Source organism: Muscardinus avellanarius (assembly GCF_963383645.1).
Source record: "Muscardinus avellanarius genome assembly, chromosome: 7".
NCBI lineage: Eukaryota > Metazoa > Chordata > Mammalia > Rodentia > Gliridae > Muscardinus > Muscardinus avellanarius.
The window spans coordinates 103,698,004-103,715,407 of NC_137793.1; the positions used below are offsets into that span (position 1 = coordinate 103,698,004).

The window sequence follows — 17,404 nt, forward strand, 5'->3', positions numbered from 1 at the left end:
GTGTGTATGCATGTGTGTGCACATGTGCAAAAGTGTGTATGCTTGTTTGGGAACCTAAACCTGAGCATGTGTCTGAGAGCCAGCAAGAAGGGCTTGAGGCTAAAAAAGTGCTGAGATCTTGGGAAAACTACTCAGTTTTTGTTGGGCCTCAGTTTTCTTAAGAAAGGAAGATCGTGGTAAAAGCAAGTTAATCATTGAATCAAAAAGAAGTAACAATTTAGTAGCGGAAGTGAATTCATCACAATAATATGCATTTGTTGGTGCATTGTGGCTTCACATCATAATGTAAATTGTGTTGACAGCGACATACATGCACCCAGAACTCGATGCCCCTCCCTCCTCCCCATCTCCTCCCTTCCCATGCAGAGCATTGACCTTGGTATTTTCACACGTGTACACAGAGCCAATGGTAGTAAGTTCTTCAATGATCCTCGCCCTTCCCCTCCCCTTCCCTTGACCACCTCCCTGGTTCCACTGGAGTTCTTCCTCCATTACCTGGAATCCCTCTAGTATCCCAGTTACTCCCTATGTTCTGCGTTTTAGAGAAAACATATGACCCTTCACTTTCCGTGACTGGCTAATCTCACTGAACACAGTGTTCTCCAGATTCTTCCATTTTCCTTCAAATGGCATAATTTTGTTCTTTATTGCTGAGAAGAATTCCATTGTGTATATACTCCATAATTTTGTGATGTATTCATCTGTTGATGGACACCGAATTCACCATATTTTGTCAACCTCTTTACCAAGGTTCCAGAGAAAGGTGAAGAGGATGTATATTTTAGGTTGTGGAGGACATTAATTTTATTCTGGCTGGTAATGGTGGCACACACCTGTGATCTCACCACTTGGGAGGCTGAGACAGGAGGATCACAGGATTGAGATCAGCCTCAGCTTCTTAGTGAAGGCAGTAATTTAACAAAATCCTTTCCAAAAAAAAATAATAAAAAAATCAAGCTGAGGATGTCACTCAGCGATAGAATGTGCCTGCGTTCAATCCCAGCACTACTAAAAAAAAAAAAAAAAAAATCATTTTACCACAGCTGAATGAGTGGAAACTGTCCTGGAATATTCCCTGCTATCCTTCCATGGAAAAAGGTTGGAGGGCAGAGTTGAGAGGAGAAAAAAGGGAAGAAAAGGAAATTCGTTCTAAAATGCTACCTTTCTGCAGGCAAGAAATTCATAACAGCTTTTTGAAGGCCACATTTATTATGCAATTTTAATTTTTAAAAAAATCAAGCAGGGGTACACAGCATGTACCTCAGTTGTAGCGCACTTGCCTGGGACACAGGTCCTGAGTTCAATCCTCCACACCACAAAATTTAAAAAGGAGCTGAGCGTGGTGGTGCATGCCTGTAATCCCAGTGCGTAAGAGGCTGAGACAGAAGGCTTGCAGGTTTGAGGCCAGCCTCAGCAACTTAGTGAGACCCTGTTTCAAAATAAAAAGTAAAAAGGACTGGGGATGTAGCTTGGAGGTAGAATGTCCCTGGGTTTAATCCCGAGTACAAAAAAAAAAAAAAAAGCAAAAAAAAAAAAATACAAAACAATGAATCTAGTACACAAAGAGATACTTGGCCAGGCCAGAGTGTAACTTCTGGTCACTGGCTTCTTCCTGGATCTCTCCTATGGCCGCTGATTAGTTCAGGAGGAGCCTAGAGCCTAAGACAGTGTCTCAGGCATCCACACACTGAGAAGGAATTCTACAGATTCCAAATGTGTTACAGACAAAACATTATGTTCAGGGCCTGTTGACACCGTAATGGAAGGAAAATACCTCGCCACACCATAATATGCACACGCCTCCAAAAAGTATGTGCACCTTGAACAGCTGCTGGAGCTAGGAATTAGAATTCCTTCTGTGACACTGGTTTGGAGCTAGATAAATCAGTTTTGGAATGAATTTGCTATGACTGGGAATGAATTTGCTATGGAGATCAAGTGTCTAAGAGTTAACAGCTCTTATGGTGTTAACATAGAGGACAGAATAGTACAAGACGAAGGTAAGCACAGTCAAAGAAAATGAGACGAACCAGGACCCTCTCGTTCTGGTCTCTCCTGGCAGGATGTGGTGTAAGGATCAGGCCACTCCAAGGGTCCCTGTGGAAGCGGCCCACGTGAGGACCTGCTTTCCTGAGGCTGTAACAGACACGGGAGGGTGGCAAAGGGTCTGTAGAGGCCTTGGCGGGCCTCCTGTCTCGCTGGTGTCTGGGCTGCATTTGGCCGTCCGGCTCTTTTCTCTGTTTACAGTTCATTAAGAATGAGCAAGCTGTCTGGGTTTTTATTTTCGTGGCTACTGTTTTTTATTGCACTTGTTTTGGGAGGGACATTTGCATTTGGACTGTGATTTACTGAAGTCCATTCACACTGGAGGTTTCTGGTTTGAGGGTACCATTTTGGTGTTTCTTTTTTTCTTTGTTCTGTTTCTGTCCTCCTGAGAGTGACCCCAGGTGGCTCCCGCTCACACAGGAGGAAATGCACTTTCCTTTCTATGTCTGTAAAATTAGGGGATGGAGCGTGGCCCATGGCAAGCTATGCTAAGCAGGGAGAAAACGAAACACAAAAGGACAACACAGCCCATTAAGTTAGAAAGCCCCAAGTAACAAGGCAGATAGTGTCACCACAGAAATTATGCGTTTAAAAATAATTATCCAGCTAAGTAAACAACAAGATTAATAAAATTCGGATGCACGTAATCTACTTTGCCTGACATCAAATGGTTAACTTTCAGAGTCCCACCGGTATCCTCTGTGTTTCCTAGTTTGGGCATATTAGAGGAAACATATGTACCTTCTTTTTCTGTGCTTGGCTGATCTCACTTAACAAAATGTTCCCCAGGGCTTTCCATCTTCTTGCAAATGATATAATTTTGTAAAATTATGAATATGACACAGTTAACCTGGACAACCATTGGTGGGAGGGGGAAGGGAAAACGGGGGCGGGGGGGAGAGGGCACCAAATATAGTTTAAATGTATACTATTTATGTTCAATAAAAAAATTGTTAAAATAAAAAAAAACATTTTTGGTAAGTAGGAAAAAAAAATCTGAGAGTAAGCCAGGCATGATGGCACGCACCTATAATCCCAGTACTTGGGAGACTGAGACAGAAAGAATGAGGTGTTGAAGCCAACCTCAGCAACTTAGTGAGGTTCTCAGCAACCTAAGGAGATCCTGTTTCAAAATAAAAAATAAAAATATGGCTGGGAGTTTAGTCCAGAGGTAGAATGCCCCTGAGTTCAGTCCTCTACACCAAAATTAAAAGGAAGGAAGAAAAGGGAAGGAAGGAAGGAAGGAAGGAAGGAAGGAAGGAAGGAAGGAAGGAAGGAAGGAAGGAGAAAAAAAGGAGATCTGTAAACAGGACAGCTTCTTTGCCTGTAACCCCTGCAGTGGCATTATGACGTGTCTGTAGTGATTTCAGACAACAGGAATTTATAAGTCAAGGTGAGAAACCACAGGTAGACCCAAACTTCACATGGGGAAATCCACATGCACTTTCTTCCTTATGTCACAGACCAGTAGGTGTCCTTTTCATATCATTTTCTACAAAGACATTCAATGTCAAAATTTTGCCTTTCCAATTCTCCATCTTTTTTTTTTAAATCAAAGAGCTACCCCCAAGGGCAGGACCCCCCATCTTTTAAAAAAATTTCTTCTCATGTCTCTAGGAATTTGGAGAATTCTAAGGGAGTTTGAGAATTATGGCAGGCTTAGGTTTAGAAAGTAATTGAGTTTGGAGAAAATATCATTTTTCTTCCATAAACCTACTATGAGAAAAGACCAAAACTTCACAGTTTCTCTAACCTTCACACTCTACTATTTTAATTAGCTTTTTAAAAATTTTGATCACTGAGACCAAATAAAACCACTTAGAACAGGAAAGGAGTATTGAGGCTCACAGTTTCTGAGGCTCAGTCCATAGTGGGCTGGCTCCAAGGCAGAAGCCTCAGTAGCAGGATACATGGTAGAGAAAAGCCATTCTTGGTCCTGGTGGCTGGAAGGGGAGACCGTGAGAGGAGGTGGTCTAGAGAGATACATAGTCCTCAAGATCCGGCTTCTGGTGACCCACCTCTGAACCTTCCTGCTTTGGTAACCAGGCTATCAAGACATGAGCTTTTAGGGGGACATTTTAAACCCAAACCGTAACACTCCCCCTATCAAAACTTTGAGTTTCACATTTGTTGAACTTTACAAATAGCCTAAGACTTGAGTACTTGTGTCTCTTTCCCTTCTTGCTTTCTGCCTTAGATTTTCATGATCAACCTCAAACGCAGAAAGGACAGGAGGGACCGGATGCTGCGCACCCTGTATGAGCAGGAAATCGAGGTCAAGATCGTGGACGCGGTGGATGGGAAGTGAGTTGGGCTGCTTCTCCCCTTGCAGATGTGTGTCTTGGGGGGAGGTACTTTCTCACAGAGAGTTAGTCCTGGGTGGGACACCAAGAGTCTTGGTCACTCAGGACAGACACATTATATAGATATCTCTGATAGTACATTTAGTTAGCTTCACCCTGCAGAGCAAGCCCAAGAGCTACCTCCCATTTTGTGACCTTTGGTCTTCATTACACTGAAGACTCACATTGGTTGTGCCTGTCCCCGTCTCTGGATATTCTTGCAATACTTAGTTCTGGTGGTTTCCAGCTTTATCTGATAGAGCAGAAAATGGTTCAGAATTGTGTTTAAACCTGAAAAAAAAATGAAAGAATATCAAAGTCCCCAATATTCTGTTGTGTGAGATGCCTGCCATAGCTCGCCTGAGATGATCACAGTGGCCGCTCTTCCTGGGAGTATGGCTGGGAAGTCACATGGAGAACCTGGTTAGATTCCTTCAAGAAATTTTGCTGTTGCCGTTATTATTTTGTTGGTTTTACTTTGCTTTTCTATTTTATTTGACACTATATTTCAAGGCCCAAATTTTTACAAAACTTGTGTTTCCAGGTTAAATGCTAGCTGGGAATATGAATGGTATTGTTTTCTATTTACATAGTGCCAACTAAGAAGTGTCTCCAACAGCCTTTGAAGATGTATTTTCTTGAAGTTTTTGCCTTGATATTAATAAGGAATTTTGGCCGGTAGTTTTCTTGTAATATCTTTGGTTTTGTATTAGAATAATCATGACTTCATAGAATCAGCTGAAATATGCTCCCTCTGTGCTATTTTTTGGAAGAGTTTGTCAAGTATTAGTATTCATCTTTCTTTAAATATTTGGCAGAATTCTCCAGTGAAGCCATATAGCTCTAGGGCTTTTCTTGTTGAATTGGGTTTGAATTTATTATTATTATTATTATTATTATTATTATTATTATAATTACTGACTCTTCTTTTTTTTCTTGACTCCATTTCAGTGGTTTGTATGTTTCTATCAATTTGTTCTTTGCATCTAGGTTATCAATTTTTGGCAAGTAATTCTTCATAGAATAATCCTTTTTACTTCTGTAAGGTCAGTTGGGATGTCCTCTTCATTCCTGATTTTAGTCATTTGAGACTGCTTTCTTTCTTTATTCATCAATCTACATGAAGTTTTGCTAATTTTGTTGATCTTATCAAATTGCCGGCTTTGCTTTTATTGATGCTCTCAATTATTTTTCTGTTCGCTAACTTATCTATTTCCACCTTAATCTCCATTAAGTTCTTCTTCCTGCTTGCTCTGAGATTCCTTTGCTTTTGGTCAATTAGTTTCCTGAAATGGTTTGTTAGATTATTTGAGATCATCTTTTTTAATTTGGGCATTTATTGCTGCAATTATACTTCTAAATACTATATTAGGTGTAACCCATGAGTTTGGGTATATTGTGTTTCATTCATTTCAAAATATTTTCTAGTTTCCCTTGAGATTTCTTCTCTAATGCATTGGTCTTTTTAGGAATGTGTTAATTTCACAATTTTGTGACTTTCCCAAATTTCTTTTGTTAGCAATTTTTGAAATTTTATAGATTTTTATTTGGTGAATTTTAAATATATATCATACTGAGGTGTAGAATGCTAGAAATATAAGTGCACACAATTCTTGGAGCACTTCCCTTCAGGTCCCAGCCCTCTCTTCCCTTCCATGTACATGTCTTTGAGATAGGAATGGTAGTTTTATACATGTACGTAGCATTACTACTGTTGTTATTATTATTAGTTGTAGTACTGTGGGTTGAACTTGGGAGCATTCTACCTTTAAGCTACATCCCCAGCCCTATTTTATTATTTTTTAATTATTGTTGTTGCTACTTTTTGCTTTTTAAAACAGGGTCTTGCTAGGTTGATGAGAGTCTCACTACTTGCCAAGGTTATCTTCGAACCTGTGAACCTTCTGTCTCAGCCTCCCAAGTACTGAAATTACAGGTGTGCACCACTGGGTACAACTTTTATATGTAGCATTATTTTAACTGTTACATTCTTTACATCTCTGTTGCCCCTCCACCCCAAATACCCTCCATCAGTCCATTGAAGTCTCTGCTTTTCTATCTGATATTATCCTTGTTTCCCAAGGATACAAAATGTGTGGTGGCACATGCTTGTAATCCTAGTACTTGGAAGGCTGAGAGAGGAGGATTGGGATTCAAGGACAGCCTCAGCTACTTAGGCCCTCTGCAATTTACTGAAACCCTGTTTCAAAATAAAGATTAAAAAATAGGGTTGGGGTGTAGCTCGGAGGTAGAATGCCCCTGGGTTTCATCCCCAGTGCCACAAAAATAAAATAAAATTTCATTGATAATTGACATTCCAACTGAAGATAGATGGAATCTCAGTGTAGTTTTGATTTGCATTTCCCTGATTGCTAACGATGTTGAGCATTTTTTTTCATGTATCTATTGGACATTTGTATTTCTTTTTTTGAGAAGTGTCTATTCCATTAATTTTATTTCACTGAGGTTGGAGAATATACCTATTATGATTTTAGTCCTTTTAAATATACTGAGGCTTGATTTGCAGTCTAAATTGTCTTTATGTTCAAGCATATGATCTTTCATAGTCTTGCTAGGTTGATGAGAGTCTCACTACTTGCCAAGGTTATCTTCGAACCTGTGAACCTGTGAACCTTTGCTATTTTTAAATGGAATGTTCTATAGGTGTCCATTAGGTCTAGTATGTTTATAGTGTTATTCAAGTACTCTCTTTCCTTGTTCTCCATTATTGAAGGCAGGATATTAAAGTATATATTTTCCTTCCTTTAACTTTCAACCTGTCTGTGGTTTTTAACCAAAATTTTGTCTCTTGTAGATAGCACATAGCTTCATATTTTTAAAAGTCTTTATGACAACCTCTGTCTTTGCTGTGTTCAATCTATCTGTCTTCCCTGCCTATTCCCCCCAGATCCTCCAGGTCAACCAGAGATGAGACATTGGGGTCTTCTCAGGTCTTTACTGGGGAGATGCACAGCCCCGAATGTGCCTGTGACCTGCTAGATTCTCAAGAATGTGTGGGAGCTTTTCAAAACCCTGATGGAAAACTTATTCCTCAGTCTCTCCTTTCAGATTTTTGTGGTCAACCTCTAGTTACCCTTCATGTCAATGATGCTCAGATTACTGTAATGTTAAGTAGTTGCTACTGTTGGTTTTTTGACAAGTACCCAGCAGATAGGGCTGTTCACAGAGAATGAGCCCTGAGTCTGCTCAAAATAAAGACAAACTCTGGGGATGAGCTTTTCAAGGACTGTCAGAGAGGTTGACTAGGGACTGTTTCCTAGGGATACATCTCTAGGGGAGTTATATTCCATCCTGTCCCTTCCAGCAGCTGCTAGGTGACTGGTTTTCCCAACTACCACAGTGGCGAGGCTGCTAGTTTTCAAGGCTTATGTAGAGCAGGGGGAAGGGATGAGACTAGGGCTGATGTCAGCTCCACAAAGCCGACTGTTCTGACAGAGATCGAGCTGTTTGATCTCTTGACTAAACATTCCTTGGATTTCTGCAAACCTTTAGTTAACTTCCAGAGTTCCGGAAGAGCTGATGGTGACAATTTTCCCCAGTGCCCTCGTTGCTTCTATGAAGAAGTGGGTTTTCAGGGGACCTTGCTCTACCATTTTGAAAATGCTTCGCTGTTATTTTTATTTTAAACCTCGTTTTATTTATTTTTTTTTTGGTAGTACTGGGGTTCCTGGAAGCCCTTCTTCCTCCGGGCTACACTCCCAGACCTATTTTATATTTTTGAAACAGGGTCTCTTACGCCAGCGCGGCTGGCTTCGAACCTGCGCGATCCTCCTGTCTCCGCCTCCCAAGCGCGGGGATTACAAGCGTGAGCCACCACGCCCGGCTAAACCTCGTTTTAAATTTCATACCCAAAGGAAAGACATACATACACATGCACACGATTCCTCCCTCATCCCTGCCTGCCCTCCCCCTTCCAGTATTTAATGCTCCTGTGAATCGGCATTTCCTTCATTAGCATAGTAATTTTCCAAGGTTCCCAGGAAATTTATGTGCTGCTTAGAACTATGTTGGGCACCATGAAGGATGTACAAAAATAGAAGACACCATCTTGTCTTCACAAAGTGTATAGTGTTGCTGTGATGCATTAACCCTAAGGAGCTGGTAAAGAATAAAAGGAAACTGAAAAGTCTTTCTCTCGGGGTGTAGTGGTTCTGGGGATATACGTGAAATTCTCCCTTTCTCTCCTCTCTCTCTCTCTCTCTCTCTCTCTCTCTCTCTCTCTCTCTCTCTCTCCCTCTCTCTCTCTCTGTCTTTGGCCTCTGAGGTGGGGACACCATGACCAGGTAATTTTCAGACACGATCTCTGTCACGCAGGTTACTCAACACAAGCCAGCTGAAGGCCTTGAGTATTGAAATGCTGCCGGGTTATCGGGATCCCTACTCCTCCAGGCCTTTAACCAGGGGTGAAATCGGCTGCTTTCTTAGTCACTACTCTGTCTGGAAAGAGGTAAATATTGCTTTATTGAGAGGTACAGTTTTGTAATGAGAAGAAAAGAGAGTGGGACTTTGTAGGTGACTTAAGACCAGATGCAAAGTACCCTGGACTGTTCTGGAAGTGTGTCTGAGAGTGACGCCTGCCTTGTCTAACCCTGTGGCCCAAGGTCAGCAACAAAGGGACAGGGAGAGGCAGCCTTGATGCCACTGGAGATAGTGACAGGGCGAGTTATCCTCATGCTCAGAGCCACACTCTTATTAGCTCATTCTCATTGTTAACAGGAGTGCATTGTACGTATCTGTCATGTTATTACTTATTAAGTGATTTCATATACAAAGTCACAGAGAAGACTTAGGGTTAGGAGGGATGGACCCCTTTCACTCAAGAGGAAATCATTCAGCAACTTGTTCAGAGAAGAAGAGACAGCAGCAAATCTTGACTCCATCTCTTACAGATCAAGGTATCGATTAGAGTGTGAGGTTCTCAAATAGGAGTGGGTGCCCACAAGAAAATAAAACATCCCCCGAATAAAGAAACCCTTGCATACGTTCTCTGATTTAATGATGCAGCTTCCATCACTGTCACCAAAATACCTGATAAGAACAACGTAGAAGAGGAGGAAAGGTTTATTTGGGCTCATGGTTTCAGAGGGTCAGTCCACAGTTGGCCAGCTCCATCACGATAGCAAGGCATGGCAAAGGACAACAGCTCGACTCATGGAAGTAGCCTGAAGAAGGGAGAGGGGAAAGGGGCCAGGGTGAGATGTAGTCCTCAGCGCCATGCCCCAGGGCCCACCCCTCTCACATGCCCATCTCAGAACCCTGCTGCAGTGGGGACCAGATTGTCATACGTGAGCTACCTGGGGACATTCTAGACCCATTACACAGTATATGCCTGTCTCTCTTACAACACAGTTTGATGAAATCTAAAAACTGAACAAGATACCTACATTAATCAACACTGGGATCAAAAGAACTGGTTATCGGCATCACAGAAGTATTCCTCATTGTGCTTTTGGCCACTATTCTTCACGCGTAATCACTATCCCGACTCCTTCGTGTGTGTGTGTGTGTGTGTGTGTGTGTGTGTGTGTGTGTGTGTGACTGAGGATGGAACCCAGGGGCATTTGACCTCTGAGTTAAACCCCCTGGCCTATTTTTTTTTATTCTTTATTTTGAAACAGGGTCTCACTGAGTTGCAGAGGGCCTCACTAAGTATAGCTGAGGCTGTCCATGACAGCGATCCTCCTGTCTCAGCCTCCCAAATGCTGGGGTTACAAGTGCACACCACCACACCCAGCTCCTTTTTATTTGTTTGAAACAGGGTCTCACTGAGTTGCGAAGAGCCTCACCAAGTAGCTGAGGCTGTCCGCAAACTGCAGTCCTCTGGTCTCAGTCTTCCGAATGCTGGGATTACAAATGCATGCCTCCATGCCTGGCTTACCATCCTGACTTCTAACAGCAGGGAATAGCTTTACATGGTTTTAAATATGAATTAAATCACATGGTATGTGTACCCTCTCAACATTTCATTTGGGAGATTGATCTATATAATATTGAATTTAACTATAGATCATGCACTCTCATTGCTGTGAATATGCCACAGTTCACCCATTCTTCTGTTGAAGGACATTCACTTAGAGTCCAGTTATGAGCAATTACAAATCATGCTGTGGTGCTACTGAATTCCCAGTACTTGTTCATCTAATAAGAAATGGGTATCAAACATTTGATAGGTGATCGCTGCTGACCTTTGCAGGTGATTGACCGAGAACTAGACAAGACGCTCGTTATTGAAGACGATGTGCGTTTCGAGCATCAGTTCAAGACAAAACTGATGAAGCTGATGGATGACATCGACCGAGCTCAGCTGGACTGGGAGCTGATGTGAGTGACAAGACACTTATCAGAAAGCCCGGACAGGCGCTCAGTCCTCCCAAGGCAGAGAAAGCCCCGCCTCTCCAGCCAATGGGAGACAGGCACCTGGTTTTCTCACCATAAATGTTTCCAGACACAAGAAGTGGGCATGCACCCATCTGCTCTTTAATATGAGAAACTGCAGGTGATTCCTTATGAGACCGGAGTGGACCTGCAGATCGGGGGCCTTCTGACAGGCAGAGGTGTGGCATCGAGCACCCCTGGGGAGCACGGTGGGAATCTCACCTGTGAAGCAAAGTGGGGGGACTGGGGCGAAGGGAGAAGGAGGCATTAGCTCAGGGGCGGGAGTCCACGGCAGACTCAGCTGCAGGGAGAGGTGGGTGCGGCTGCATCCCTAGGGCCGGAGGTGGGAGGTGGGGAGGGTCAGTGCTGGGAAATAGAGCTTGCCCAGTGGGGAGAACAGTGACAGCCCGGCTTGGGGCAGGGTCTGTCTGGGGCCCGCGCAGGCAAACCAGGCTCTGAGGGAGTGCTGGCCTGAGCTGACCTAGTTCATGCTTCTTAATTTCAGCCTCTAAAAACCAAGTCCTTCCTTCCTTCCTTCTTTCCTTCTTTCCTTTTCTTTCTCTTCTTCCTTTCTTTTTCTTTTTTCTTTCTTTCTTTCTTTTCCATCCCTTCCTTTTCTTTTTTCTCTCTCTCTCTTTCTCTTTTTCTTCTCTCGCTCTCTTTTCACTTTCTCTTAAGGCAAAACTGACACGTTCAGGTTCCCTCCAATGAGGCAGAAAGTCCCCAAGACTGTGTTTCCCCACAGCTGTGTGTCTAAGGCAATTTTGTCGGATCAAAGGCTGCTCCGTTGCAGCAGCTGGGCTGCCTTGCTCTTACCTCGTCCCTGTTCCTCCCATCCTCAGGGGAAACTTAACTATGGACCCAGCTGGGATTCTTTGGTGTCTTGGAAACTGGACCATTCTGAGTTCAAAAGAGTCCCAGCAATGGCCCAGCTAACTCATGGGAAACAGGCCCCCACATGAGCCCTATGTAATCAAAAGATATTATTATTTATTTTTATTTTATTTATTTTTTGTGGTACTGGGGTTCCTGGAAACCCTTCTACCTCCGGGCTATGCTCCCAGACCTATTTTTTATTTTTTATTTGGAAACAGGGTCTCTTAAGCCAGTGCGGCTGGCTTTGAACCTGCGTGATCCCCGACTCCACCTCCCAAGCGCAGGGATTACAAGTGTGTGTCACCACGCCCGGCTTAAAAGATATTATTTTAGAAATAATATTTTAAAATATCTGCTCTCTGTCACCTGTCAGTCGTGTGATAGAGTTTTGAGACCACCGTTCTTCCCCAATCCTCCAGCGGTGCTGGCGTGGACCCCGCTCGGTCCATGGCTCCGCGGCCTGTGGCGGAGACCTCCCAGGCTCGGCGCCCATAAGCCATTTTATGTCCACGTGACATGTGTAAAGGTGACTTTCAGTTAAGCCTCCAATCACAGAAGACTCAACTCAGGAAATCTTAAGGCTTAGAACTGGCATACATCCCAGTCCGCAGGTAGCTTGGTTGGTGCATTTCTCAATGATATAATACCAACAGATCCAAAAAGGATTGACAGTTGTCCTGGTTAAAATTTGAGGGGAAGCCGGGCTCAGTGGTGCACATGTGTAATCCCAGTACTTGGAAGGCTGAGACCCGAGGATCCCAGGTTCGAGGCCAGCATTAGCAACTTAGTGAGGACTTCAGCAACTTAGCAAGACCCTGCTTCCAAGTAGAAATTAAAATGAGGCTGAGGGTGTGGCTCAGAGGCAGAATGCCCCTGGGTTCAATTTCCAGTCCCCCCCAAAGAAAAGATTATGAGGAGAAAAAAATTGATGAATGTATGAATATATCACTTCAAATCTCACTAGGATGTATAATTTAATACACCGATCAAGTATAAACATAAAATAAATTTCATAGACTGATCAGGTCAAAATATTCCATTAAAAGATATTGCATATTCTTTAAAAAAAACATAGCAGTTTTAGGTTCTACATCCCTTTTTTTTTTTTTTTTGGTCCTGGGGGTTGAACTCAGGGGCATTCTGCTTCTGAGCTACACCCCCAGCCATATATTTTATTCTCTATTTAAAACAGTCTCACTAAGTTGCCAAGGGCCTCACTAAGTAGCTGAGGCTGGTCTTGAACCTGTGATCCCCCTGTCTCAGCCTCTCAAGCACTGGGATTCCAAGCATGCACCACCACGCCCCGCTCTACATCTCACTTTCTAAAATGAAGAAGAAACAATGGTTACTTAAACCCAAAACATAAAAGCTAATAATCTTCTCATGGTTGCTGCATAAAACTTTCACAGAGAAAGGAAATCGAAGTGGAACCATCTGGGCAGTGCTTGTCAACAGAAACAAGGGGAGCCACATATGTTGTTTTAATTTTCTAGTAATTTATTTATTGTAGTTCTAGAGATTGAACTCAAAAGCATTCTCCCTATGAGCTACACCCCCAGCCTGCTTTATTTTTTATTTTTAAAAAGGGTCTCACTAAGTTGCGGAGGGCCTTGCTAAGCGGCCAAGGTTGGCCTTGAACCTGTGATCCTCTTGTCTCAGCCTCCCTAGTACTGGGGGTACAAGCTTGAGCCACCGCTCCTGACTTAGTAATCCTCTTTAAAGCATAAAAATAAATTAAATGCTTAGTTTTAACAATATATTTTATTTAACCCAATATATCCAAATTTTATTATTTTGGTGTTTAATTAATATTTTAAAATTATAGTAATTTTAATTATGTTTTACATTGCTTCACCTTTAAATTAGTAAGGATATCAACTGGGTCCCTCCACCCCTTTAGCCCTGTTTCAAATGCTTAGTAGGAGTTTCTCTTTTATCCAGTGACTCTGGAGAAATCCAGGCTCTTCAGTCTCTGGTTGAGAAGGTGCAGGTTCAATGTCTGGAATAACTCAAGGTTGGGCATAAGAAACTCTAGAACACTTAGGCCAGAGAGAATCCCTTGAATGTCAAAAGAGATCTTTTAAGACAAAACAGAGGAAGATCTGCTTTCACTGGCAGGAAGGAGACAGGCAGCCCACTCCAAGGAGCCCAAACCCAACAGACAAAAGTAATGGATCTCAGAGCCCTGAGCAGACTGTGGGAAGGCCAGAATGGCTGAAAGTGCACCCCGAGCTGTCCAAGCTGTTCCTGGAGGAGGGAGCAGGTCTGGGTGCCTTGCTCAGCACAGAGTGCCTGGTGAGAAGTTTGGGCAGACTAGATGGGCAAGAGGGAGAGAAAGCCTTTCAGGGTCTGTACTTCATACTCCCCCGAAGGAAGCCTTCGGGGCTGCTCCCGGGTCTCTAGGTCCGCTACTACAGACGGGCTCTTAGCTTTTCCTCCCTACATTTACCACCAGTACTTGGGGAGCCATGCAGAAAGCAGTCAAGGCTGCAACTCGACGTGAAGAAAACAAACTCGGGATTCCCACATCTGGGCCCTGTAAACGCAGCTGGAAACCACGTACCATATTGGGCAAAGGATCCTGAAGGCCCTCTAATCTCTGTCCATCTTAATTTCCTGATTCAGACATAGTCTGCTAGGCGAGATTAGTTGAAGAGCTGGTAAACGGAGCCAGGGCCAGGGCCCACTGAGGGTTGATAGCGTCGTGGTTGGCGAAGGGACGTCCTCTGTGCTGGAGGTGGCCCGCACTTTCCTTCCGGTGTGATACATTTGACAGAGGACACAGTGGGAGATGGGCGTGGTACTTGGGAGGCTGAGACAGGAGGATCACAGGTTCAAAGCCAGTCTCAGCCACTTAGCAAGGCCTCCCTTCCACAACTTAGTGATATCCTGTTTCAAAATAAAAAGTAAAATGGGGTTGGGAGTGTACATCCCTGGGTTCTTCCTCAGCACTGCAAAAAAAAAAAAAAAAAAAAAAGACACAGTGGATGCAAGCTTTCAAACAGCTGTGATCTGTTGTTATTAATGTCCAATATTCCAATTGGAATTTTTCTCCTCCACCCACTTCCTTTTAGCTACATTGGTAGGAAGAGGATGCAAGTAAAAGAGCCAGAGAAAGCGGTGCCCAACGTAGTGAATCTGGTCGAAGCTGACTATTCCTACTGGACGCTGGGCTACGTCATCTCTCTGGAAGGAGCACAGAAGCTGGTTGGAGCGGATCCCTTCGGGAAGATGCTGCCAGTGGACGAGTTTCTGCCAATCATGTACAACAAGCATCCCGTGTGAGTCTGCCGTCTCTTGAGCACACCCACGCGTTCCGGGTAGCACTTGAGATTTTCTTAAGTTGTCCTGCTTTCTAAAATAATCTTTCTAGCCGGGCATGGTGGCACACGTTTGTAATCCCCCCCCCCTTGGGAGGCTGAGACAGGAGGATGGCACGGGTTCGAAGCCAGCCTCAGCTACTTAGTGAGGCTCTCAGCAACTTAGTGAGACCCTGTTTCCAAATAAAATATACAAAAGGTCTGGGAGTATAGCCCAGAGGTAGGAAACCCCTGGGTTTCATCCCTAGTACCACCAAAAAAAAAAACTTAAAATAATCTTTCTATCATCATAACGAGGAGAGGCTGACTCAAGCAGCTGTCCCCTTTAATAGGTGGTGAGGCAGAGATGGTGCCCCGCCCAGTGGTCCTCTTTAAAGCACAGTGTGTAGGACCATACTTGTCTTTGTTCTTCTTACTTTTTACACAAAACATAAAGTGAAGGTCATCCTCTTAAGGACTCCCTGGTTTTCAGTCCATTTAGCTCAGTACATGTGTGTGCTGTTGGCTGAGCAGTGAGCCCCATCCTTGCAGAGCCCTCTCTCTGGATGGGTCACATCATCATAAGCTGTTGTGATACTGAAGCCACAGAGATGTACGAGAAGCTCCGGGGCTGTGGAGGTGGCGGCTGAGCAGGGAGGTGTCCATGGACGAAGGCTGCGTGATGCTCAGAATTCCTGTAGCCCGGGAGCTTGCTCTGCCCTAGCGCTTACCAAAAACTGTGGCAGTTGATGGTTTACCTGCCTGTTCTCCCAAGCAAGTTACAAATCCTTTGAAGCAGAAACAGTCTCATATCTCTGTGTCCTTGGAGCCTGCTCTAATATTACACACAATAGCGGCTCAATCAACGATAACTAGATTCAGCAGGAGACCAGGAGGGAAGACTGCAGCTCCTTCTCTCCATCGCTGGGTGATCTCCAACTGAACGGTCTTCATTTTACCTGTTGAGATTTCCCATGCTACCTCTTGTCCATTTTGTCTCCAATATTCTTGGGGGGGAAAAAGGAGCATCTAGCTCTCCATTATATATATCAGAAATTGACTTTCCCTCTGTACCCTGTAGAAACATGGACGTCAAACCATTACCCACTGAAATGAAAGGGAAATTAATCCGTATTTAATTACTATATATTGCACTCATGGACCAAGTTGCTGCGCGGCTCTTACCTCCTGCAACCTGCACGGGAGCCTGGGAGGAGGACCAGCTGTCCATCTACTTTGTACTTATCGAGGGCGGGATGGTGAGCGTGGAGCCAGAGTGCGGAGCTCAGCCTGCATGCCTCCTGGTCTTTCCCAGTCGCTTGCCCCAACGCTGCCGAGGGGATCTCAGGTGTCTGTCATTAATCCAGGAGCAGGTGGTTTGTTTTGTTTTGTTTTTTGTGGTACTGGAGATGGAACCCAGGGGCATTCTACCTCCAAGTGACAACCCCAGCCCTATTTTTATTCTTTTTATTTTAAAACAGGATCTCACTGGGTTGCAAAGGGCCTCACTTAGTAGTAGCTAAAGCTGTCCATGAACCGTGATCCTCCTGTCTCAGCCTCCCCAATGCTGGGATCACAAGCGTGCGCCACCACGCTCAGCTGAGCAGGGCGTTTTTTGTAACTTTAGATATTTAATGTTTACTTATCACTATGGTCCAACAGAGGTGAATTCTTAACTTTTAGAGTAGTACCTGAAATCGACTCATGAAACTATTCCATTGAAACGCAACAGAGGTACCCCAACCTCTGTGCTTGTTTGCTCGTGGAGATCTTAGGCAAGCTTTAAAGAAACATTTATCGCGTTTGTAGCCTGGGATAATGAAAAATAATGACGGGAACTTGTGGTCATGTTGAAGATGGCGAGTGGAGGCCTCTTCTCCTCGCTCCTGTCCCCTCAGCCTTCGCTCCCCTCACGTCCCACGCGCCTCTTGCTTTTCAGAGCCGAGTACAAGGAGCATTACAAATCCAGAGACTTGAAAGCCTTCTCTGCAGAGCCCTTGCTCATCTACCCGACGCACTACACCGGCCAGCCGGGCTATCTGAGCGACACGGAGACCTCGACTATCTGGGACAATGAGACAGTGGCCACCGACTGGGACAGGACACATTCCTGGAAGTCCCGCAAGCAAGGTCACATCCACAGCCACGCCAAAAACACAGAGGCTCTGCCTCCGCCAACCTCCCTGGACACTGCGCCCTCGAGGGATGAGCTATGAGGAGCAGCCGCCGCTGGGTCATCACTGTCGGGTGTTTCTAAAGTGCTATTCGGATGTTTGCTCCAGGATTTTTTTTTTTTTTTGAGTGATCACAGTCATCTCACCAAAGTGATCTAATGTGATTGACGAAGATGAGTATTTTTGACAGAGAGGGGCATAGGGAAATTAGCCCCAAGTTTCCTAGGATGGCTAAAAGATAGAGCTTATTAAGTTAAATTTTAGTCAGGAC

General features: G+C 44.1%; 1 protein-coding gene across 1 annotated transcript in view; it reads left to right on the top strand.

The window, feature by feature from the left end:
* COLGALT2 (collagen beta(1-O)galactosyltransferase 2) overlaps positions 1-17,175 on the top strand; it is a gene marked incomplete at both ends in the record, with an annotated part of 107,763 nt that extends 90,588 nt beyond the window's left edge. The window contains 5 exons of the mRNA XM_080699002.1: positions 4,244-4,350; positions 8,724-8,856; positions 10,603-10,730; positions 14,735-14,941; positions 16,899-17,175. Coding sequence (XP_080555128.1) covers positions 4,244-4,350; positions 8,724-8,856; positions 10,603-10,730; positions 14,735-14,941; positions 16,899-17,175 — 852 coding nt within the window. The remainder of the gene's footprint in view (positions 1-4,243; positions 4,351-8,723; positions 8,857-10,602; positions 10,731-14,734; positions 14,942-16,898) is intronic.
* Positions 17,176-17,404: the final 229 nt, after the last annotated feature.